The sequence below is a fragment of the Mrakia frigida genome (assembly GCF_051309035.1).
Source record: "Mrakia frigida strain ATCC 22029 unplaced genomic scaffold BDY24scaffold_2, whole genome shotgun sequence".
In the NCBI taxonomy this organism is placed as follows: Eukaryota; Fungi; Basidiomycota; class Tremellomycetes; order Cystofilobasidiales; family Mrakiaceae; genus Mrakia; species Mrakia frigida.
The window spans coordinates 825,560-846,760 of NW_027481279.1; the positions used below are offsets into that span (position 1 = coordinate 825,560).

General features: G+C 55.3%; 9 protein-coding genes across 9 annotated transcripts; 4 read left to right on the top strand and 5 right to left on the bottom strand.

The window, feature by feature from the left end:
• Positions 1-292: 292 nt before the first annotated feature.
• Positions 293-7,483, bottom strand: INO80 (chromatin-remodeling ATPase INO80). The gene is made up of 22 exons (XM_076638557.1): positions 6,864-7,483; positions 6,468-6,728; positions 5,934-6,299; positions 5,654-5,743; positions 5,277-5,522; positions 4,982-5,134; positions 4,694-4,880; positions 4,466-4,594; positions 4,227-4,394; positions 3,969-4,147; positions 3,604-3,858; positions 3,342-3,510; positions 3,054-3,265; positions 2,815-2,976; positions 2,458-2,743; positions 2,244-2,382; positions 1,524-2,162; positions 1,366-1,448; positions 1,137-1,285; positions 976-1,059; positions 649-895; positions 293-569 (listed from the first exon to the last, which is right to left on the bottom strand). Exons 1-22 carry the CDS (start codon positions 7,323-7,325, stop codon positions 487-489), a joined length of 4,749 nt encoding a protein of 1,582 aa, XP_076500795.1. The 5' UTR covers positions 7,326-7,483; the 3' UTR covers positions 293-486.
• Positions 7,484-8,182: 699 nt separating this feature from the next.
• BDY24DRAFT_375536 (uncharacterized protein) lies at positions 8,183-9,237 on the bottom strand. The gene has a single exon (XM_076638558.1). The coding sequence runs from the start codon at positions 8,783-8,785 to the stop codon at positions 8,279-8,281; it is 507 nt and encodes a 168-aa protein (XP_076500796.1). The 5' UTR covers positions 8,786-9,237; the 3' UTR covers positions 8,183-8,278.
• Positions 8,624-10,164, top strand: BDY24DRAFT_96721 (uncharacterized protein). The gene is made up of 4 exons (XM_076645275.1): positions 8,624-9,200; positions 9,305-9,382; positions 9,470-9,635; positions 9,810-10,164. Exons 1-4 carry the CDS (start codon positions 8,962-8,964, stop codon positions 10,044-10,046), a joined length of 720 nt encoding a protein of 239 aa, XP_076500797.1. The 5' UTR covers positions 8,624-8,961; the 3' UTR covers positions 10,047-10,164.
• On the bottom strand, positions 10,165-11,881 carry BDY24DRAFT_98197 (DUF4210 domain-containing protein). Its single transcript, XM_076645277.1, has 2 exons — positions 11,585-11,881; positions 10,165-11,507 (listed from the first exon to the last, which is right to left on the bottom strand). Exons 1-2 carry the CDS (start codon positions 11,626-11,628, stop codon positions 10,283-10,285), a joined length of 1,269 nt encoding a protein of 422 aa, XP_076500798.1. The 5' UTR covers positions 11,629-11,881; the 3' UTR covers positions 10,165-10,282.
• A 442-nt stretch (positions 11,882-12,323) lies between these two features.
• BDY24DRAFT_96120 (uncharacterized protein) lies at positions 12,324-14,605 on the top strand. The gene is made up of 3 exons (XM_076645273.1): positions 12,324-13,204; positions 13,278-13,511; positions 13,680-14,605. Exons 1-3 carry the CDS (start codon positions 12,707-12,709, stop codon positions 14,469-14,471), a joined length of 1,524 nt encoding a protein of 507 aa, XP_076500799.1. The 5' UTR covers positions 12,324-12,706; the 3' UTR covers positions 14,472-14,605.
• Positions 14,606-15,075: 470 nt separating this feature from the next.
• BDY24DRAFT_375542 (uncharacterized protein) lies at positions 15,076-16,832 on the top strand. Its single transcript, XM_076638559.1, has 3 exons — positions 15,076-15,243; positions 15,358-15,591; positions 15,713-16,832. Exons 1-3 carry the CDS (start codon positions 15,103-15,105, stop codon positions 16,445-16,447), a joined length of 1,110 nt encoding a protein of 369 aa, XP_076500800.1. The 5' UTR covers positions 15,076-15,102; the 3' UTR covers positions 16,448-16,832.
• On the bottom strand, positions 16,434-17,742 carry BDY24DRAFT_96457 (uncharacterized protein). Its single transcript, XM_076645274.1, has 3 exons — positions 17,601-17,742; positions 17,362-17,511; positions 16,434-17,247 (listed from the first exon to the last, which is right to left on the bottom strand). Exons 2-3 carry the CDS (start codon positions 17,418-17,420, stop codon positions 16,695-16,697), a joined length of 612 nt encoding a protein of 203 aa, XP_076500801.1. The 5' UTR covers positions 17,421-17,511; positions 17,601-17,742; the 3' UTR covers positions 16,434-16,694.
• A 261-nt stretch (positions 17,743-18,003) lies between these two features.
• On the top strand, positions 18,004-18,977 carry BDY24DRAFT_375546 (uncharacterized protein). Its single transcript, XM_076638560.1, has 2 exons — positions 18,004-18,077; positions 18,153-18,977. Exons 1-2 carry the CDS (start codon positions 18,045-18,047, stop codon positions 18,699-18,701), a joined length of 582 nt encoding a protein of 193 aa, XP_076500802.1. The 5' UTR covers positions 18,004-18,044; the 3' UTR covers positions 18,702-18,977.
• Position 18,978: 1 nt separating this feature from the next.
• BDY24DRAFT_375550 (pre-mRNA-splicing factor CWC25 family protein) lies at positions 18,979-21,038 on the bottom strand. Its single transcript, XM_076638561.1, has 5 exons — positions 20,945-21,038; positions 20,781-20,847; positions 20,400-20,633; positions 19,452-20,295; positions 18,979-19,332 (listed from the first exon to the last, which is right to left on the bottom strand). The coding sequence occupies exons 1-5, from the start codon at positions 20,965-20,967 to the stop codon at positions 19,124-19,126; spliced, it is 1,377 nt and encodes a 458-aa protein (XP_076500803.1). The 5' UTR covers positions 20,968-21,038; the 3' UTR covers positions 18,979-19,123.
• Between the last annotated feature and the right edge of the window lie 163 nt (positions 21,039-21,201).

Consider the following 21,201-nt stretch of genomic DNA (forward strand, 5'->3'; position numbering starts at 1 on the left):
GATTCTATTGATGGTTTCGACTGGAAGGGTAGGGATAGAAGTGGGCATGTTGGCCTGAGGACGGAAGAGGTCAGGAAGAAGGAGGAAAAGAAGGAGGAGGCGGAGTTGAGTGATGGTTCGAGGGGAACTTGTCGAGTTGGGGAGAGGAGGAGCTTCCGTTGGGGCTACGAGGCTGCGACGAAGGAATGAAAAAAAAATGCCATAGAAGTGAGAATCATTGAGAACTCGCTAATATATCCAGTGAAAGGATTTAGAAGTATCGTGGGGTCTCTTTCGTAGAAAGGAGGAGAGACGAAGAGGATCAACATGGTGATAAGATGCGAACAGACATAGACTAAGGGCGAATGCTAGAGTGAGGAGCATGAAGAGAATACAAAAAGATGAAGAACGCAGGTGCAAAGATGGAAATATGGCGAGAAAAAAGATGCGAAGTGATGGAGGCTACAGAAGAAGAAGAGGGGAAGGAGACGAAAGAGAAACGAGCAATCAGAAGTCCTCCTCCGCGTCCTTCTTCCTCTTTCCTGGCCCTCTGGGTTTCCGTTTCGCTCCGGGAGCGGCTTTGGCTTTAGCTAGATCGATGAAGAAAAGGTCAGGTCAGCGATGGAATCGAGGAGGGGAAGGGAAAGAGAGAGAGAGAGAGGCGCTCACGTTTCTTGGTGGTCGTCGACGACGCGTCGATGTCGTCCTCGTCCTCCTCCTCGACGGCGATAGGTTTTGACGCGCCGAAGAAATCGTCCTCGTCGACGTCCTTCCAGAGGTCTCGAACTGTTTCGGTCTTGGGAGGAGCGGCCTTGGGTTGACGTTTCCGACTGGCGGGGAGCGAGGGACCTCCCGGAGGAGCTGCTGCAGCTTCCTCGTCGGCTTGCTTTCGACGAGCGAGAGATTCGGCGAGTTCCTGGGGGAAGAAAGAGGAGTGAGAAGATATCGCGTCAGCTCGGGATGAGTTCTGGATTGTGGAGGAGAGACTAAACGCACGTCGTCGTCCAAAAGAAGCGAGAGCACTTCGTTCGTCTGAGCAACGTCTCCGACCGTCTTGTTTCCGACAACGAGATCTTGAACCTGTTTGATGGGACAAGGGAGGATAAGAAGTCAGTGGAAGGAAACGTGGAAGAGAAAAGATGCGATCTGAGACTCACCTCCTTCTTCTGTCGAGCGAGTTTGACGATCCTCTCGTCGATGGTTCCCTTCGTGATGAGTCTGTAGACCGTGACCTGCCTCGTCTGACCAAGTCGATGAGCTCGATCCATAGCTTGAGCGTCGTTACTCGGGTTCCAATCGTTGTCGTCTGAGAGAAAGGTAAGGGAGACGAGAGTGAGAGTCGTCTTCGGAAGGAGAAGAGGAAGAGACGCGACGGTGGAGACTCACAGAAGATGACGGTGTCGGCAGCAGTCAGATTGATACCCAATCCTCCAGCTCGAGTTGAAAGACAGAAGACAAAAATCTCGGGACTGAAGGAAGGAAAAGATCAAGTCAGCTTCGAACGAGAGTAGCAAGGATCGAAGGAAGAAAAAGAAGAGACTCACTCGGTCTGCCAGGACGTGACCATATCTCTTCGATCCGAGATCTTGGAGTTTCCATCGAGCCGAAGGTACTTATACTGACGGTAGACGAGGTACTCCTCGATGAGATCGATCATCTTCGTCATCTGGAAGTAGAGGAGCACTCGATGTCCTCCCTTCTTGAGCTCTCGAAGGAGAAGATCCAGTCGAGCGAGTTTGGCCGAGTCGAAGATGAGTCGCTTCATCTCCGGCATCTGCATCGACGGCTGAGGAAGCTGATCCGACCTCGAGACTCCGACGAGACCTGCTGGAGGAAGACCTGGAAGCATCTCGTCGATGGCGGCGAGAGCGTTTTCGTCGTTTCGTTCCGAGGGTGCGAGTCCGAAGAAGGCTCGTTCGGCGAGGGTGTTGGTACTGAGGGATCTCTCGTCGTTGGCGTATCCGGTGGAGGTCGAGAAGGAGGTGATGGGAGGAGCGACGACTTTGGGGAGGATGAACCGAGCGTCGCGTCGAGAAAGGTAGGAGTGGTCCCAGGACGAGCGAGAGATGTCTGTGAGAGGAGGGAGACCGAGTTCTTCTCCTTTGAGCGTTCCGAAGGAGAGAGGAGGGACTCGAGGATCGATGGAGGTGGAGGTGGATGTGCAGATGGCGAAGTCGGAGTCGCTGAGAGGAAAAAAGGTAGAGGAGGGAAAGATCAGCGACGCGTCCGACCCGAAGGCGCCGACCAAGGACGAATCGTCTCACTTGATGTACGGCCCGGTCCTTTTCAACTCTTCTCGCTCGACCTTCAAGCTGAGAAGTCCCTGAAGCGACGACTGCTTGACCTCCCGACGAGCTTCCGACGGCGACGATCCGAAGAGAGTGAGGGCCGAGAACGACGAGTCTGCCCACGAAGAGAAACGAGCGTCAGTTCCAGCGACGATCTCGTTTCGAAGAAAGAGACCAGGTTGAAACTCACTGGACTTCGAAAGACTCTCAGCAAGCCAATCCACCGACCACACGTTCATCATGTTCTTCAACCAGAACGTCTCCGATCCCGCACTCGATTCTTCCCCTGGAACGGAAACGAGACCTCCGTCCTCGTAGAGCAGTCTCGGGACTTGAAGCTCGATGGGGTTGTGAGTCGAGTCAGGGCAGTAGAGAAGATCGCCTTGCCGAGAGAGACTGGGCGTTCGAGCGTAGTCGGAGAAGGCGAAGGGAGCTTTGACGTCGACCCGTTCGAAGAGTTGAGGGTGGTTGCAGACCTGGGAAGACGAAGGCGAACCAGAGTCAGAAGCCCGATCGAGAAGAAGGGAGAAGAGAAAGATGGGCTGACCTTCCTGAACTGCATGACGAGATTCATCAACGACCGAACGGAATCCTGATCGTCCGTGTTCGACGCTCGATCCATGAGTTCGGCGATGGAGATCCTAGATCGTAGACTCTGATAGAGGTTCTTCTGTCGAGGACTGAGGTTCACGTAGAGGTCGATCTCGATCTGTTGAACGAAGGAAAGTAGGGATCGGGTCAGTCGAATCGAAGGAAGGGAGGAAAGAGGAGGAAGACGCAACGAACCTTGTCCCCCAACTCGTTCTGAACGTTCTTCTTCACTCTCCTCAGCATGAACGGCTTGAGGATCATGTGCAGACGTCGAAGCTGATGCTCGTTGAGGTTGGATCCCTTGTTGTCAGCGGCGGCGTTCTCGATGTCTCGAGAGAACCATTCGCTGAACTCGTCGTGGGAGTCGAAGAGCGAGGGCATGATGAAATGGAGGAGAGCCCAGAGTTCTGTGAGTTTAAGATGGATCGAGAACGTCAGCTTCGAGGTAGGAGGAGACGTGAAAATGAGGAAGGTAGGACGAACCGTGCATCGAGTTCTGAACGGGAGTTCCAGTGAGGAGAAGTCGGTTCCGGCAGTGGAATCCAAGGAGCGTCTTCCACCTCGCCGACGTCGAACTCTTGATAGCCTGAGCCTCGTCGAGGATCATGTACTGCCACTTGACTCTCTGGAAGTACTTCTCGTCTGATACGACCTGCAAAAAACAGAACGAAACGAAGAGAAGGACGCGTCGGTCAGTCAGTCAAGCTTCTCGCGAACGCGTCGAAGGGAGAAAAAAGAAACGAACCAGCTGATAGCTCGTGATAAGCACATGGAACGGCGCATCCTGGTTGTAACTGATCTGCTTCCTGTTCCAAAACTTCCTGAGCGTCGCTCGATCCTTGACGTTCCCCCAGTACGGAAGACACTTGAGCTGAGGGACGAATCTCGTGATCTCCTGCTGCCAGTTGTGAAGCGTCGAAGCGGGAGCGATGACGAGGAAGGGTCCCCAGATGTCGTGAACCTCGGCGAGGTAGGCCATGAGCGAGATCGATTGGATCGTCTGGCGAGGGAAGAGGGGGGAAAGAAGGAGGAGAAGGTCGAGTCAGTCAGCTTCGAGTGTACGTTCCTTCGTCTCGACTCGAGGAAAAAAGAAGAGGTGAAGAAGCGAACCTTTCCCAGTCCCATCTCGTCTGCGAGAATACCGTTAATCCCTTGCTCGTAGAGGTTGGCGAGCCAGTTGAGTCCCTTGAGCTGGTAGTCCTTGAGCTGAGCGGTGAGCATCTTGGGCTGCTTGACCGAGACATCTCCTGCCATCGTCGGGTTCTGGAAGTTGAGTTCGTCCGAGTCGACTGCAGCGAACGAAAAAAAAATCAAAGATCAGTCCTCTTTCGGTTTCTTGTGGGAAAGCCTTGAGCGGTTTTAACTCACGATCCATCGGTCCACTCGAAACCCCGTTCGCCTTCGACTTCGCCAGAGCCTCGTTCGTCTTCCTCTCCTCAGCGGCGGTGACGTCGAAAGCATCGGCTTTGGCTTTAGCAGCAGCGACGGCAGCTTGAGCGTTCTTCCGAGCATGAGCGTTGAGGTTGGCGTCGTTGTCTGTTCAAGGAAACGAAAGAACGAAAGTCAGTCGGGCTCGAAACCTCGACTCGACGGGTCTCTCGACTCACCCTCGTTGAAGTCCAGATCCTCCAGATCAGCCTCAGCAGCAGCCAACTCCTCCAACGCAGCAGAAGGGATCGGTGGTAACGACGGCAGTCCACTTCCAGCTGTATCCTCCGACTCCTCTGCTTCGGCGGCTGGGGGAAACACACACAAAAACGAGAACGAACGAAGGTCAGACTCGACTCGACTCGACTCGGAACGAGTACTGCTTCATTGATGAGAGGCCAACTCACTCTTGATCTTGCTCCCGACAAAATGCGAGTACAGCTCCGTCTGGGTGATCAAGAAGTTCAACTTCCTCGACTGCCGCTTCGACTCCCTCTCCTCCTCCTCCTTCTTGGCCTTGTCGAGCGCCTCCTTCTCGGCCTTCTTCCGGTTGTCTCGTTCGTCCTTCTCGTTCCTCTTCCAGAACATCAGCATCTGCGATCCACACGAACGAAAGCGAGAGTTGAATCAGTAAGGGGGTTGTTCTCGAAAGAAAAGAAAAGAAAAAGAGGAGGGGGAAAGACGACACGACTGACCTCCCTCATCATCTTCTTGCTCCTCAACTGATCGTTCTTGCTCGCCTTCGTCGCTCTCACCGCAGCTCGCCGACCCTCCCTCTGAACGACGAGACTGATCTTCTTCTGTTCCTTCCTCTTCTGAACGAACCCGTCAACGACGACTCGGTAGACCTTTGCGATCCAAAAACGAAAACAAAAACAAAAAACGACGCGTCAGTTTCCCCTCCTCTCCCTCTCCTCCCGTTTCTCCCCTCCCCTTCCTCCTCGCCCTTCTTCGCAACCCAAACCCAAAAGAACGCATCGTCGCACTCACCCTAGGCACATCTCTCTTCACGATGTTCCCCCAGATCTTGCTCTGCGCCTCGTCCACCATCCTCAACCTCCTCTCCTCCGCCTCCGGTCCTCCTCTCGAAGGGCCAGCCGACTGCGACTGCGACTGAGACTGAGGACTTGATCTTCCAGAGGTTGGATCGAGGTCGTACGAGTAGTCGGGGTTGTTGTACTGCGAGGGAGTTCCGGGAGGGAGTGAGTGGGCGTGGTAAGGTGGGAAGGGGGAGTGCTGTGAGGAGGGAAGCGAAGCGATATCGGGAAGCAGGAGAGAGAGGAGAGGAGAGAGACGTCAGCTTGATTCGGAGGGTGAGCGAGGAAGGAGGGAGGCAAGCGGTCGACGAAAGGACGAAAAGTACTCACGCTCCCACCCCCTTCCCCATTCGCCCGTCCCTTCCCCTTCCTCAGCTCCTCAGGCGTAGGATCCAGTTTCGGAGGTCGTTTCCAGTTACCCTGGACCGAACGAAAAAACGAACGAAAACAACGGCAGCGGAGTCAGTCAGCTCTCGCTCTCTCTCTCTCACCCGTTCGTTCGACGCGTCGAACTTCACCCACACCCCACGCCCTCTTCGAAGCGTCCCCTCCCTCTCTCCCTCAAACGACGAAGAAACCGAGTAACCAGAGAGGGAAAAAAAAAAATCACCTTCCCAACCCCCTTCCCTCCCTTCTTACTCCCACCCTCTCCAAGCAACTCCTCCTCCAACTCGCCCATCTCTCCCTCCACCCTCCTCCTCTTCCCTCCCCTCTCCTCCAACCCACCCAGCCCTTCCAGCTCCTCAATCGCATCCCTCCCTCCTCCGTTCCCGTAGTTCGACGCGTGCTTCGGTTGTTTCGGTCGTCGAAACGCACCGGGGTTGTCTCGTCGTTCCTGTTGACGAGCGAGATGGTCCTGCTCGGCTTGGAGGTAGGACTGATGAGCTTGGTGGTCGGTGAGAAGGCGGGCGTCGAGGTTGGAGAGGCGAGAGGAGAGGGAGTGGGAGAGGGAGAGGAGGGTGAGGGAGTGGATGGTCTGGAAAAAGAAAGAAAAGACGAAAGAAACGAAAAAAGGGGTTTGTTTGTCAGTGTTGAGATTTCTTCAAGAACGAACGAACGAATCCTCTCCACATCGAACTTCGAACTTCGACCCCAAACCCAACCCAACCCGAGCCCAAACTCAAAGCCTTAAAAACGAACGCACCTTCTCCTCCCGCTCTCCCCACTCTTCCACCGCCTCCCTCCTCTGCCTTCTCTCGTTCTTGTAAACCTCCACGGCCTCCGTCCAGATCCGCTCGTTCCCTTCTCCCTCTAGATCACTCTCGTCCGCTCTTCGAGCCTTCTCCGCGAGCTTCTCGGCTTCCTTCGTGACCCGAGAGCGTTTGGAGGGAGGGTTGGGTGGTTGGCTGTCGGAGGTGGTAGGTTTGACTGCTGCTGAGGCTCGAGGTTTGGGTGGGGCTCGAGGCTGCGACGATGAGCGACACAAAAGAATGAAAAGAAGGAAGGAGAAGGAAGGAAGGAAGAGGGAGAGTCAGCGAAGAGAAAGAAAGAAAAAAAGGAAGAAGAGACGCGTCGAATCTCGGAACTTGAGCAAACGCACCTTCTTCTCCCTCCCTTTCCCAGTCCCCTTGCCCTTCTTTCCTCCCTTCTTCATCCCCGCACCCTCTTCTCCCTCTCCGTCCATCTCCATCTCGGTTCCACCACCAGCCTCGCTCGCCTGCCTTGAACTTCCTCCTCCTCCTCCCTGCTCCTGCTGAGCCCAACCCGAGTACGTGTTCTCCATCCACGGCTGTTGCTCGACGAGACCTCCTTGCTGAGGATCCTGATCGTAATATCCCATGGACGCAGCTGGGGAGGGAGCAGCGGAGGAGGCGTGCTGGGACTGATGGTACTGTGGTGCTTGGGACGGCGGTGCGTCGTAGTACGAAGGGGAGATTTGCTGTTGGTGTGGATGGTTGAAGGAGGAGGAGGAGGAGCCTGCTGGTGAAGGAACAGGTTGTTGTTGTTGTTGTTGTTGATAGGGGTTGTGGTAGGAAGGAGAGAGAAGAGGGTGTTGATACATCTCTGGCTGCTGTTGTTGTTGTTGATGAGGATGCTGCAAATGAAGCTGAGGTTGAGCTGGATACCAAACCTGCTGCTGCTGCTGCTGCTGCTGCTGTTGCTGTTGATGGTGAAGAGGAGGCGACGAAGCGACGAGCAGAGCCGGATCGAGGAGGGAAGGGTCGAACGACGAAGTCGGATCCTGGAGGGACGGGTCCATCGTCGGTCGTCCTCCTCCTTCGTTCAGCATCCCAGCGAGGGACATGGATCGCGGAGGGGAGGAGTGCGAGTGAGATTGAGAGGGGACGGGCGAGGTTTGCTGCCAAACGACAAAACAAAACGAAAAGAGGAAGGTCAGTTTTGGAGACGAAGAAACGAAGGGGAAGAAGAAGGGAGGTGAGCTCGAAGCTGAACGAAAAACGCGTCGAGAGCTGCCTTCTCTACTAGAAGCGAGTTTTTGTGCGACAGAAAAGGATTGATTTTTCGCACAAGAAGGAGGTCGTCTCTCGTGTTGAACTCATCGCTGTTTGCTTCCAACGAAGAAGGAGGGACGAGTCCGTCTTCCCCATCTCGAGACTCTCCCTCCCTTCTCCCTCGTTTGCCTCCTAACCATCACTACCCGAACTTACAGGATACGCCGACGAGGAAGCAGCGGCTTGCGAGGAAGGCTGGTTTGAGGAAGAAACCTGGGTTCAGTCAGGTTGTTCGAGAAGGAGAGGAGAAGGAGAAGGAGAAGGAGAAGGAGAAGGAGGGAGCAAGAGAAGGAGAAGCCAGGGTCGACGAGCATGCTCGAGAAGGAGCAAACTTCCTCTCGGATGCGAGCAGGGGCTTCCGCTTCTATACAACTCTGCGAGGAGTCGAGAAATCCTTCCTTTCCAGCTCGATTTGAACAACTTCGCTGTCCGCTTTGCAACCCGTGCTCCCTCCCATCCTCTCTCTTTCCTCCCCTTCCTCCCTCCCTCCAAAGCGTCGAGCTCAACATCTCCTTCTCTCCAACCCTCTAGAGCCTCGTAGCACGAATATAGAGCTCACCTGGTATCCGTATCCTGGATCCTGCGCGTTCAAAGGGAAGGTCGAAGGGAACAAGGCGTCCGAGGAGTATCCCTCTGGACGAGGAGGAGGTGGAGGAGGAGGACCCGACATCCTCGATTCGAGGAGAGGAAGAAGGATCGATACGGAGGAGGACGAGCGAGAAGAGGGAAGAGGATATTCGAGAGTGGTGGCTGCTGGCGACGGGTTCCCTGTTTCGATCTGATGGTTGGAAGAGAGAAGAGACGAAGAGAGAGGATTCCAAAACGCAGAGTTCTCTGGAGAGTTGTCTCCCGTTTGGAAAGAAAGGTGGAGAGAGAGGTTTGGGACGAACACGAAGGGACGCCAAAAAAATCTCTCGATTGTCATCTTTTTCGTCTTCGCTCTCTTTGACTCTACTTCATCCTCTCTCAGAGAGGAACCGACTGCTGATGTCGAAACAAGGAGCTTCATCGAGTCCCTTCTGACAGAAAAGCGAAGGCGAAGAAGAAGGAGGTGGTGAGGTCCCTCTCCCTCTGCGACGCCACGATCTCCCTCCTCCCTTCCCTCTTTTCTTTCTCTCCTTCAGGTCCTTTCGTACACTGAATTCAGCTGGATATATCACTTCTGCATCGTCCCGCTCTGGGTGCATGCTTGATGTGGATGCTTCAAAAAAATCTGACTCGAAGGTGACGCTGCTCTTGTCCTCCTCCAGATCTCTCCTCTTTCTCTGTTCCTCCTCTCTCTCTTCACCCCGATCTCCTTTCCGATCCTCGAAAGCTATCTGTCGCCTCAACCCTCGACCTCAGGACCAAAAAAAAACAGTTACTCATCAAAAAACCGAAAACCCTCGAACATCTCAGAAAAGAAAAAAGGAAAAAAACGCGTCGTGCGTCGGCGTCTCCTCATTCCCCCTCCCAACCACCACCACCACCGTCCAATGTCTGACCTCACCTCTCCCTCCCCCTCCCCTTCTGCATCAACAACCGCCAGCATCCCCAAGGGGATCCTCGCCATCTCCATTGGAGCTCTGATCGGACTGCTTTGGCTTGCAGGAGGGGTGGGGACTTGGTGAGTTTTCGTTTCAGTTCTTCCTTTCCAACCTCTTCTCGATTTCTAAAAAAGCAAGGTTGAGAGCTGATGCGTTGGGTGTTGTAGCGTCTTGTCGAGGATGGATCGTCGTCAGAGGTTGGGCGGGGGTTCGAGTTGGACGCGTCGCAGAGCGAGGGAAACGGAGGAAGAGGAAGAACAAGAGAAGCCTGAGATGTTGGAGGTTGAGCTGAAGCTTGCTGCTGCTGAGGACGAGGTCTACGAAGAGCTCTCGGTGAGTCTTTCGATTGGTGCTAATAATCTAGAAGCGAGGAAGGAAGAAGAACGAAGAACAACAACGAAGTCGACGCCGCGCTCTTCTTCTCCCTTCCCTCTGTCTCTCTCTCCCCCCTGCCTCTTTTACTCACTCTTCTTCTCTCTCTCGCTTCTCGCTCGTACATCCGACAAGCCTCTCTCCCTAGAACTCCTCCCGGCACCGTCACCATCGAAATCAACGGATCAAAAGACGTCAGCGCTCGTCTCGTTCCTCCTCCTCCTCCCCTCCTCGAGCGAGTCAAACTCCGTCGCGTCGTCGCTCGTGGAAGACGAGGTGAATTCGGAGATAGTCTTTGGATCGGAGGTGGTGCTCGTTGAGGGAGATGGGAGGGAAGGGCGGGAGATGATGGGTGGGAGAGGGTTGGGCTAACGAGCACGAAGGATGGGAGGGGTTTGGAGAGGTCGATTTCATGAGGCTGGGGAAGTCCAACTTTTCATCAGGGAAAGTCTTCGTCGAGGGCTTAAGAAACGAAAAAAAAGCCTTCAGGGGAACCTTCGGTCGTCGAGAACGCAACCCGCGACGCGTCGTCGTCGTTCCTCTCTTCCCTCTCTCTCTTCGCTGTCTACTCGAACTCGTATAAGTAACCGTTAGACTGAACCTGAAATCTACCTCCCCACCAAACCCATCCCTTTCATCCTCCTGCTCAACTCGCTCTCCACCGGCACCGTCTTCTTCCTCTCTCCCTCTGCCTCCTCCTCACCCATCCCTCTCTCCCTCCCTCCTTCCTCTCCACCGCCCAACCCACTCCCCTCCCCTTTCCTCCTCCCGACAACCTGCCTCCTCTTCCCAAAGCTCAACACCACTCCCTCCCCACCTCCTTCTCCCCTCTCCCTCCTCCTCGATCCATCGTCGTCGACGCGTCGTCCTCGTTCTTCTTCTGCCGGAGGAGTTGAAGATGGAGTAGGAAGAGAAGGAGGGTGATGATCGTGTTTGACGTGATACCTCCTAGCTTTCCGAGCAGCAAAGGAAGCGACGAGATCCGGGTCGAGCTCGAAGGGCAGGAAGCGGGAGGAACCGAGGGAAGGGGAGCCGAGGTCGATGAGCGTTCGAGAGGTGGGTTTGGATTGGGAGGAAGAGGAGGAGGAGGAGGTGGTGGTGGAGCGGGAGGGAGAGAGGGGTGAGAAGACGAGGCGGAGGGTTGAGTGGAGGTAATATCGCTGTTGAGGTGGCGGTGGCGGTGGAGGAGGAGAAGAAGGAGAGAGAGAGGTTGGCGAAGACGCGACGTAGTCGTTCGATTTCGAACTCTTGCTTCCACCACCCGTAGCTGAGTGATGATTCGGAGGCGAGCAGATGTGTACCACGACGCTTCCTCTGAGAACCTCCTTCCCCTCCTGCGTTTCGTCGTTCTCGTACTCCTTCAACCGCAGAACCATCCTCTCTCCCTCTCCCATCCCTTCGCAATCGTACGGAACCAAAAAGACCTTGACGCCTGTTCCTGTTGGGTTCGAAATGACGAGTTGGAGTTGACCTTTGGGTGGGAGTTGGTATCCTGGGAAGGCGGGTAGGAGGGCAGGGAAGGGTGGAGGGTTGAGGAGGTAGTGCGAGGTGAGGTCGAAGGAGGAGAGGTAAGGTGTTTGTTGAGGAGCCAAGGACGAAGGCGAGGGAGATGTGGAAGAGAGGTTTGGAGAGGAGGATGGAGAGGAAAGATTTTGAGGTTGGAGTGAAGGAGGTGGTGAGGTAAGAGGGAAGAAATGGGCTGAAATGGGAAGGGAGAGGTGGGCTGGACAGCGAAGGGACGGAGGTGCTGAGGGTCCAATTCCAAGAACGCCTAGGGAAAGACGGAACGGGAGAGGTGGAGAAGGAGTTGTTGAGAAGCGGAAGGAGAGAAGGCTATCGAAACGAGCATCAAAGTCAGCGAATCGGTAGACAAGGCGACGAGAGAAACGAGAAACGCGACGGAAACGAACCTTGCTTCGTAACTTCCTGCAAACCCGACTCCCGGATTCAGCATCGAGCCTGAACTGAGTCGCCTCTGACCAGATATGCTAGTCGAGCGAGCGAAGGATCCCTTGTTGGTAACCGGAGACGAGGAGGGACCGATTCCGAGTCCGAGAGCGAGACGAGAGGAGGTCGGGGAGGAAGCGGGGTGGTCGGAATCGAGGGGAGATGGTCGTAGAGGGGAGGAAGGGTAGAACGAGGTGGTTGGAGAACTGAGTAGGAAAGGGGAAGACCGAAAGAGTGGGTCAGCTTGGGGTTGCGAAGAATGAGCTGGGATTTATTGAAGGAGCGAGAGACGAAGGGAGGGAGGGAGAGGGAGGCCATTCCACCGTCCGCGGACCTCGCAATGTCCTTTCCGCATTAGCAGGTTGTGCGAGACGTTGATGATGATAGAGGACAGTCCCTCAGGGTAGGAGTGACCCTCTACATGGATTCTTGAGCACCAAGCCGCTCAGTCGTCTCGCTGGACGATGCTAAGGCTCCTTCTTACGCTGGGAAGACCGGGTCGTCCTCAGCTCGCTCCCCTTTCTCTTCGTCTCCTCTGACTCACCTGGAGATATCGTTACCGTGGCCCAGCCCTACCACCTCTCCATCTCTACCAAAGCTGACTCTTCTTCGTCCTTGCGAGAGTGAGGGGAAAGAGGAGGGCGGTAAAGGTCCAGAACGAGCGAAGGTGGAAGAGGTGGAGGAGGACGAGGTCGACGCTTCTGCTGGGCCAGGACGATCGTTCTCGCTGGAATTCCACTGATGAACAGGGTGAGAGATGGGGATAGGAGAAGGCGTCGTTGGTCGAGATGAGGGATAGATGGCCATAGAGGGTGGTGAGCGTTGGGAGGAAAGAGAGAGGGGGGGAAGGGAAGTCGAGCTCGCCGGCGAAGGTGTCTCTGAAACCGAGCTCTCAGCTCTCTCTGAGTTTTTTTTTTTTCGTGAGGCCGTCCAGAGTCTCCGAGAAGCTGATTTACAAGTTTGCTCGATCCATCGCACCCAAAAATTCTGCTTCCGAAGTGTCGAAAGTTCAGAAAGCGAGCTCGACGTTTCCTTCCCTCCAACCAAACCTCACCTTCTCCCTCCCTCCCTTCCTTCTCTCGAGGATGGCCCACCTCGACGCCCTCGAACGCTTTGCGCAAGCTCGCCGCACCACCCAAATCCACCAAGATCATTCCATCTCCATCCTCGAAGACGAAATCACTCGCCTCGTCTCGGCGCAGGACGCTCGACTCGAACTTCACGCTCAACTCGAGAAGGAGATCGTCGCTTTGACCGCCGTCGTAGAGTCGAAGAACAAGCAGATGAAGTACATCTGGGAAGAAGTGGATTCGCTCGCGAGGGAGCTTCATCCAGGAGGGTTCTGGGAGCGGCAGCCTGAGGAGTACGAGGAGGATGAGGAAGCAGACAACCGGGAGGGAGAGAAGAAGAGCGGAGAGGAAGAGACGGTTCCTCCTGTGGTAGAGGATAAATCTGTGGTCAAGGAGAAGGAAGGAATGGAGATGGGTGACGATGGAGCTAAAGGTGTGGTTGTAGAGGTGCCGAAGGAGGTCGGGAAGAAGGAGGAGCAGCTGGAAGCAAAGATGCGATGGGGGTGGAATCTTGTGAGCTTGTTCTCCTTTCCTCCGTCTGCAGGATAATACCTCACTGAATCAGTTTGTGGTTGACCTTGACCAGGGCTCCTACCAGTTCCGGAGTCGTCCTAAACGAGTGGTCAACTGGCACGGTCCCCTTCCTTACCTCGAACGTCTTCCCTCCGAGATCCACGACATGATCCTCCTCTACCTCACCGGAACGGAGAAAACCATCCTCGCCCGAGTCTCATCCGACCTCCTCGAGATCGTCGCAAGAGTGCTCTACCGGAATCCCAGAATGAAGGCGCCGACGGCGTATTTGTTCGCCAAATCTCGAGTGCGTCGCCTTTCCCTCTTCGACTTCCTCCTCCAATCCTCTCCAATCGTCTTCCCTCTTCCCCACCGCGTCATCTCATTCTTGTCTCGTTCCCAAAATCTCGACCTTTGACTGGTAGAGTGACGTTTAACTGACTCGAGTGTCCCTCTGTCTTCCCGTCTTGTTCAGCTCTCTCCTCCAACCGAATACAACTGGATCCGAGCGACCCTCACCCCAACAGTTCTCCGGCTTGTACCTTCGAGGAACAGAGGAACCTCCTACCTACCTCAGCACTACAACCCTCTCTTCGGAGCCCTCCTTCGCCGGTCATTACTCTACGAGAAACCTCCTCCCTCCTCCCCTTCCCCCACTCCTCCTTCTCCCTCCGGCATTTCTATCAACCCTTCGTCCCCCGCGTCCAGCAACAATCCCCTTTCTTCGATTCCTCTTCCTCCCGCACAAACCATCAACGTGTCCCAGGTCTCAATCGAGGGCGGTCAGGACCCAGACAGGGACATCGAGTTCTGGTCCCCTTTCCTCCAGATGCTCGACCCGTTCCAACTTCAAATCAACAACAGGGCCGACAGAGCGACGATGGTCCTTCCTCCCACTCTCAGGACGGTCCCAACTTTGCTGGTCTCCTTCACAAAGACCTGGACGCGTCTGCGCTCCGTCTTCCTCTGCGGACCTGGAACGGTCTGGGTCGAGAAGGTCGAATCGGAGGAGGAAGGAACGGGGTTGGACGCGACGAGGACAAGGCTAGTATGGGACGAGTGTCTGGAGAGGTGCGTGGACGAGGGGATGGGGACGAAGCTGGACGAGTACACTTTGGAGACTTCCTTCGTGGGAAACGTGAAGGAGACAGTTTTGGAGCTTGTGCCGAGGGATCAGTTGGTGGGAAGACTTAGTGCTTCTCCTTCGGAGGCTGAGAAGGATGTCTCGTGCGTATTTTTGATAGTTCAGAGTGATAAGAGCTCGTAGTTGTTTTTCTACCGAGTCGTTTTGACTCGGAAAGCGACGCGTCCCGGCGTCCGACGCTTTCTGCTTTGCCCTTTCATTTTCAGCGAAGAGGTTGAGCGATGGTTGTTTAAGCTCTAGTCAAGTGTTTATGCTTCCCTCCAGGTAAGTCGAAGTAGAATTTTGAGCTCAGGCTTGACTTGAGGGAGGAAGGGAGAGTCGCCTCCTTCGAGCTTCGAAGTTGAGCTCAACATCGACCTCCTCCTTCCCTCCTCTCTTCTCCCTCTACGGAATGCCACCTCCTCATCTCGCCGCAATCGAACAGGCGGCTTCCCTTCGAGGTACCATCACCACCCTACAGGACCACTCTACCCAGTTCCTCGAAAGAATCCTCAAACAGCAAGCTCGCTCCTACGAAACCCAGCTCGTCGAGAATGCTCGACTTCGAGAACGGATCGAGTTCCTGGAGGAACGCTTGGAGCAGAGAGATAGCGATATCGAGGTTCTCTGGGAGGAGGTTGGCTCGCTCTCTCAACAACTTCATCCTCAGGGGCATTGGCAGTTCGAGGCTGGGAGGGACGAAGTGGGAAGGGAGGAGAAGCTCGAGAAGGAGGCCGTCGAGAGAGAAGTGGTTTGGAACGAGGAGAAGGGGAAGATGGAGGTTGAATCTCTGCAAGTTTCGGAGGAGAAGATGCGACGAAACCAACGGGCTGATAGTGGAGTTTGGGACGTCGAGCCAGAGGAGGAGGAGGAGGAGGAAGAGGAGGAATGGAAAGGACACTGGACCTGGTCGATGGTGAGTTTTCGAGCTCGTCTCTCTTCTCACCTTCCAAAGGCTCGGTTCGCGTTTTGGGAGCCGAGACGATGCTTCTCGATCTTGAGCTCACTCTTGTTCTCTTCGTCGCTCCAGGATACCTATCAACCGAGCGTCGTCAAACGCCTCCCTCCTCCGTCCTCCGACCCTCCTCCCTCCCTCCAAACCCTTCCCATGGAGATCACCGAGATGATCCTCGCCCTCCTCACTCGAAGGGACAAGCTCTCTTTGGCTGGTACTTCTTTCAACATCCTCAAGCTGGTCGCTGGAGACGTCTACCGCGCTCCTTCGATGGATCAACTTCAAGCTTCAACCTTCGCCCTCGCTCGAGTGAGTTCCTCCTCCTCTGATCCATCTCCACCTTTTTGGACCTTCTTGACTTCTTCTAGCTACCTCACGAGGCTCGTTGAAATTCCTACTCATCGCTTTCCATCTCTTGTATCTTGTCCAGCTCGAACCATCCAGAAATCGGATCCGACGCGTCCTCACCCCTCGTACCCTCGTCCTCGCCGCCGACCTCTCGATCTACGACGGATCCACCGATACTTTCCCGCTCCTCATCGCTCTCACTCCCTCCTGCTACCCGCCAGCTCCTCCCATCTCGAACGGCGTCGAGTCCGAACCTCTTCCCTTCCCCTCCAACCCTTCCCGCCCCTCCATTCCTCTCCCAAAGGTCTCCCTCGCCATCGACGGCTTCCAAGACGAGCTCACACTATGGTTCCCTCTCCTCCAAGTCCTCAACCCTCGCATCTTCCAGATCAGCACCACCACCTCCGACCCTTCCAACCGAACCTCGGCTCCGACTCTCACTCCCGTCCCTGGGACTCACGTCGACGCGCTTTGCTACGGCTGGGATCGACTCCAGTGCGTCATCGCGTGCGGAGAGGAGAGCGTCCCGCTCTCTTGGAGTAACGATATGGCTTTCTCTGATCGCTTGGAGAGGAATCGGCCGGTGGGGAAGAAGAGGAAGGAGACCTACATGCTGAGGACGCATTTCAGGGGGCAGAAGCAGGAGGAGGAGACGATGTTGGAGTGGGAGGACTTGCTGGATCAGTGGAGAGATGCTCCCTTTGAAAGGGCTACGGAGAGGGAGGGTCGAGAGGGCGTCGTTTACGAAACTTTGGTGATGCGAGCTTGGGGAGGAGACGCGGAGAGGGAGTTTGGTACGGCTGCTGCTGCTCAGTGATTTTCGATAGGATTTGATTAGATAGCATGTTAGCTGGATCTAACGTTAACTTCCTTTCGAGAGAAGAAGGTGAAACACGAGCGGAATCTATGTAAGCGAGCAAACAAAGACTCCGTTTCTTCCTTCCAATCTTTCTCTCCCTTTTCCAAGTTGTTTTTCAGCGATTCCATTTCGAATGAATTATACGGAAATCAGAATCTCCTATAACAACCACTACCTTAAACGAGAAACGAAACCATCATCACAGCTAACTAAACGAACTCGTACCTCTCCTCCTCCACCTCCTCATCCTCCACACTCGCTGCTCGTCCCTTCCCCTTCCCCTTCCACTTCGACGGCTCCTTCTTCTCCTCCTCCGCTCCCACCAAAGAAGACGATGATCCAGAAAGATCCGAAACGTTGCTAGAGGTATCCGAAGCGGCGTCGTCGTCGTCGAGGGGAGCGGGAGCGGGAGTTGGCGAAGAGGGAGACGCGTCGGGAGTTGAGGCGGGAGGGCTGCTGGAGGTGATGGGAGCGGGAGGGGAAGATTCGGTGTCCGGGAGGATGTCGGCGGAGGTTTGGATAGGGGGAGTGGGAGAGGAGGCGGGAACCGAAGTGGGAGAAGGAGTGGGAGTGGGAGTGAGAGCGGGATCGGACGCGACGACCTCGACTTGAACCTCGACGGGAGTAGGCGAGTCCGAGTCCGACGAAGAGGGAACGACGACCTCCGAAGGCGATTCCGAATCCGAATCCGAAGCTGGAAGGGTAGGTTCCTGAACGACGGGTGCGACTTCCTCCTTCTCCTCGACTGGCTTCTTCTCCTCCTCCAAACTCTCCAACACCCTCTCCACCTCCTTCACAAACTTCCTCCTCTCCCTCCTCACGACCTCGTCCCCTCCGCTCTCCAACCCGTCAGCGGCGAGGAGGAGTTTCTCGAGATGATGAGCGAGGACGACGGTGGCTGTTGGTGAGGCTGTCGACGTGAGGAGGGCATGGAGTTGGTTTTGGAGGGATCGGAGGGTGGTGAGAGGGGAGGGAGGGAGAGGTTTCCGAGGGGAGGTGGTGGGAGGGGTGGGAAGAGGAGCCTGGGGAGAAGAAGAGGGCAGAGAGGGAGGATGGGTCAGCAACCAAGAAGAGGCAAGAAGTGAAGAGACGAGGGAGGGAAAGGACTCACCTTCTTTTCCGACGCGACCTGAGCTTGGTTCCGTTCGTCAGGCTTGTTGTTCTCGAGAGCCTGGGCGAAAGCGAGAAGTTGATCGAGACCTCCAAGGGCGTGTTCGGCGATGCTCTGCAGTGAAGACAAAGTGAAGGAAGAGGTCAGCAACGGTGAAAGGAAAAGAGAGACGCGACGAGAAGAGAAGAGAGACGAAGAACGAACCTTCTTCTGCTGAGAAGCTTGGGGCTGAGGAGCTTCCTGACGAGGAGGTTCCGATCCAGAGAGGAGAGCGAAGAGCTGCTCGAGACCTCCAAGACCCGCCGAAGACTGCTGCTGCTGGTGCTGGCGTTGCTGCTGCTGCTCCTGCTGACGGTGTTCGAGGAATCGACGACGTTCAACCTCCTGAGCTTCGAGTTGACGTTGCTGCTGTTGCTGTTGCTGTTGCTGCTGCTGCTGGAGACGATGTTGCTGAACAAGATAGGCGTGGTGGAGCTGCTGCAAAAGAAAAGAACAAGTCAGCTTCGGTCGGACTTGAGCTTGAACAGAGGAGAATGGAAAAGAACGACTCACCTCCTGCCTCTCCTTCTCCTCCTCCTCCCTCCTCCTCCTCTCCTCCTCCCTCCTCGCCTGCCCCAACCTGATCCTCTCCAACTCCAACTCCTTCCTAAGCTGTTCCTCCTTTTGTTTCAACTGAGCCTCCAAGGATCGGATCCTCTCGCTTTCGTACGACGGAACGGGAACGACGACGTGTTGTTGCTGACGAGTCGTCGAGGCAGAGGAGGAGGACGAAGGGTAGAGCTGATCCAACGATTGAGCGAACTCAGCGAGGAGTTGTTGTTTCCGAGCTTCGATGGGATCGAAGGAGAGGGTTGGAGAAGGTTGGTAGTAAGAGGGTTGGTGGTGGTGGCGAGAGGGAGGAGGAGGAGGAAGGAAGGTGGGCTGAAGATGGTTGAGCTCGGCGAAGCCAGGGTTGAACGATGGCTGCTGAGGGAACCCTGGCTGCTCGACAAAGTAGGGAGAAGCCGAGGGCTGATGCTGGTGATGATGAGGATGAAGGTGGGGATGAGGAGAGAAGGTGGTAGGTTCGTTGGAAGGGAGGTAGAAGAACGACATGCGTGATTGAGTGACGAAGGGTTGGTTGGGTTGGGCTGAAGAGCGGGAAAGCTGAGGGAAGTGAGTGAGTGGGTGGGATGATGGTTGATGGTCAGAAGAGAAAGTCCTGTCAGCGGTTTTCGATCTTTATACTCTCGATTTTCAAGAAGCGATCTGTCAGCGTGGAAGGAGAGGGGTCGTCGTTGGTGGTAGAAGCTTCGAGCTCTTTCCCTTCCCTTAGGCTCGGGCGGGCTGAATTTCGAGGGCCGAGGTTTGGTTGGAAAGCCAGCCCTCTCTCTCTCTCCTTTTTCTCTTCCTTCTCTGCTCTTTCGTCTTTGGTTTCAGTTGGCGTAGGTAGGTAGTTCGCAGTCATGGTCATTCCTACATCAAACAAAAACAAAAAAACAAAAACAGACCCCAATCCAAAACCCTCCTCGATCCCCTCCCTCTCAATCGAACCCAACGACCTTCCTCCCTCCCTCCCTCAACCTCCCCGCCAAACTCTGACTGTTCCCAAAGAACGCTTCCTGCTCCATCCCTTTCACCACGTCCGCCTTCACTCCCGACTTCTGCTGCTTCTCTCGATGAAGAAGCTCGGCCTCAGCGGCTTGACGTTCGGCGGCTCGGATTTCCGTCAGTCGAGCGGTTCGAGATTCGGCTGGACGAAAAGAAAAGAAAAAAAAAAACAAGAGAGAAGAGAGTTAGTATGAAGTCGCAAAAGAGTAAGAGGAGAGGGGAAAGGGGAGGAGAGAGAAAAGAGAAGGACTGAAAACTCACTCATCTCCGACGCGTTCCCCATCATGGCTTCGAGTCTCGCTTTCCTGTCCGCCTCGAGCTTGGCTGCTTGAGCTGAAGGTCCAGGTCCTGCTTCCGCTGCTGCTCCAGATCCTGACGCTCCTCCGTATCGGTTGTTGTAGTCGGCTGCCGTGGGTCGAGATTGGTACTGCTGAGGAGGAGGAGGAGGTCGGTTGTAGGACGACGACGACGAGGGGCCAGCGCCGTTGTGGGAGGAGGAGGAAGGTCGGTCGTCGTGTCGAGACTGGTTGTAGGAGCGAGGGGGAGACCGATCTCGGTGGGAGGAGGACGGGTAGCGAGAAGAGGAGGAGGAAGCGTGATTGGAGGAGGAGTGGTGATGGTCTCGAGAATCTCGTCGTCGGTCGTCGTAGTCGTCCCTCCTTCTCGGAGGAGATCGATCCCTGTCCCTTCTGTCGTCGTACCTCCTAGCAGGACTCCTGCTCCTATCCCTCCTTCCATCATGTCCACCTCGTTCCCTCTCCCTCCTGTCCAAAGCCTCCCCAATCCCTCCCGCTCCAAGCTCCAGCTCGGGACTCTCACTCCTCCCTCCTCCTCCCTTCTCTCCACGAGCTCGTCGTTCCCTCCTCTCCTCCTTCCTCCTCCTCTTCTCTTCCTTCTCCTTCTTCTTCTCGTCCTTCTTGTCGGCCTTGAGACCGGCCTTCTCCTGAAGCTGCTTGAGTCGAAGAGGGTTGGAGAGGAGAGCTTGGTAGGCTGCTTGTTCTTGCTGCTTGATGGCGAGGAGAGGATCCTCTCGAATCTTGGAAGCGGTGTCTCGAGCGGAGTTGGCGTTTTGAACGGCGATGAGGTTGGCTTGAGCGGCGGCGACCTTGAAATTGAAACGAAGAGAAGAAGAGAAGAAGAGTGTTAGCAAGGAGATGAAGGAAACGGGTTGAGCTCTTCCCTCCCTCGAAGAGACGTCAATGAACTCACCTGCTTCTCCTCGTCTCCCTGCAAGATCTTGTCGACTCTCCTCTTTCCGAGCAGGTAGTCCTCGAGCTCGTCTCCCTTGATTCCTCCTCCGGAAGCTGGAGCGGCGTACATCCAGTCGAGTTTGTCGACCTTCTTCTTTCCGGTCTGTTCCTCCTGCATCCGTTGAAGGTCGGCGAGTTGTCGTTCCTCGTCTCGTTCCTTCATGAGCTGCTTGGTCTTCTTAGCTTCCTCGGCCTGGATACAAGTGAAGTCGAAGCGAGAAGGAGGAGAGAGGGGGGGAAAGAGGGAGGAGGGAGGGAAGGAAGGAGAGGAGAGGAGGAGAGAGGTCAGTTGACGTTCTTCGACAGGGAGAGAAGAAGGTAGATATAGAAGAACACTTACCTTGGCCTTCTCAACTTTCCATACTCGCTCTTGATTCGTGATGAGCAAGGGATGCCACGACTTCTTCCTGTAGAGAGAAAGGGAGGGAAGGAGGGAGGGAAGCGGTGGTGGCGGAGGGTCAGCTCGAGTTCTCTTTCTTCTCTCAGCTCTTCTCTTGTACTTACATGTTAAGATCTCCGGATCCCATCTTGGGCTAGACTCTGGGCGGGGTAGGTGACGGAAGGGGAGGAAGGGAAGGGTTGGGACGCGAGATGGTGGTGGTTAGGATCCAACTCGATTTCGTTAGAAACTCGCCCTTATCGTTTTCGGAGTCTCTTTCCTTTCGAGCCCTCCCCTTCTGCTTTTGACCCCTCAACCACGACCTTCCCTCTCGATACCCTCCCTCCCGTTCTCTCTCCCTTCTCGTCCCCCTCAAAAGTGT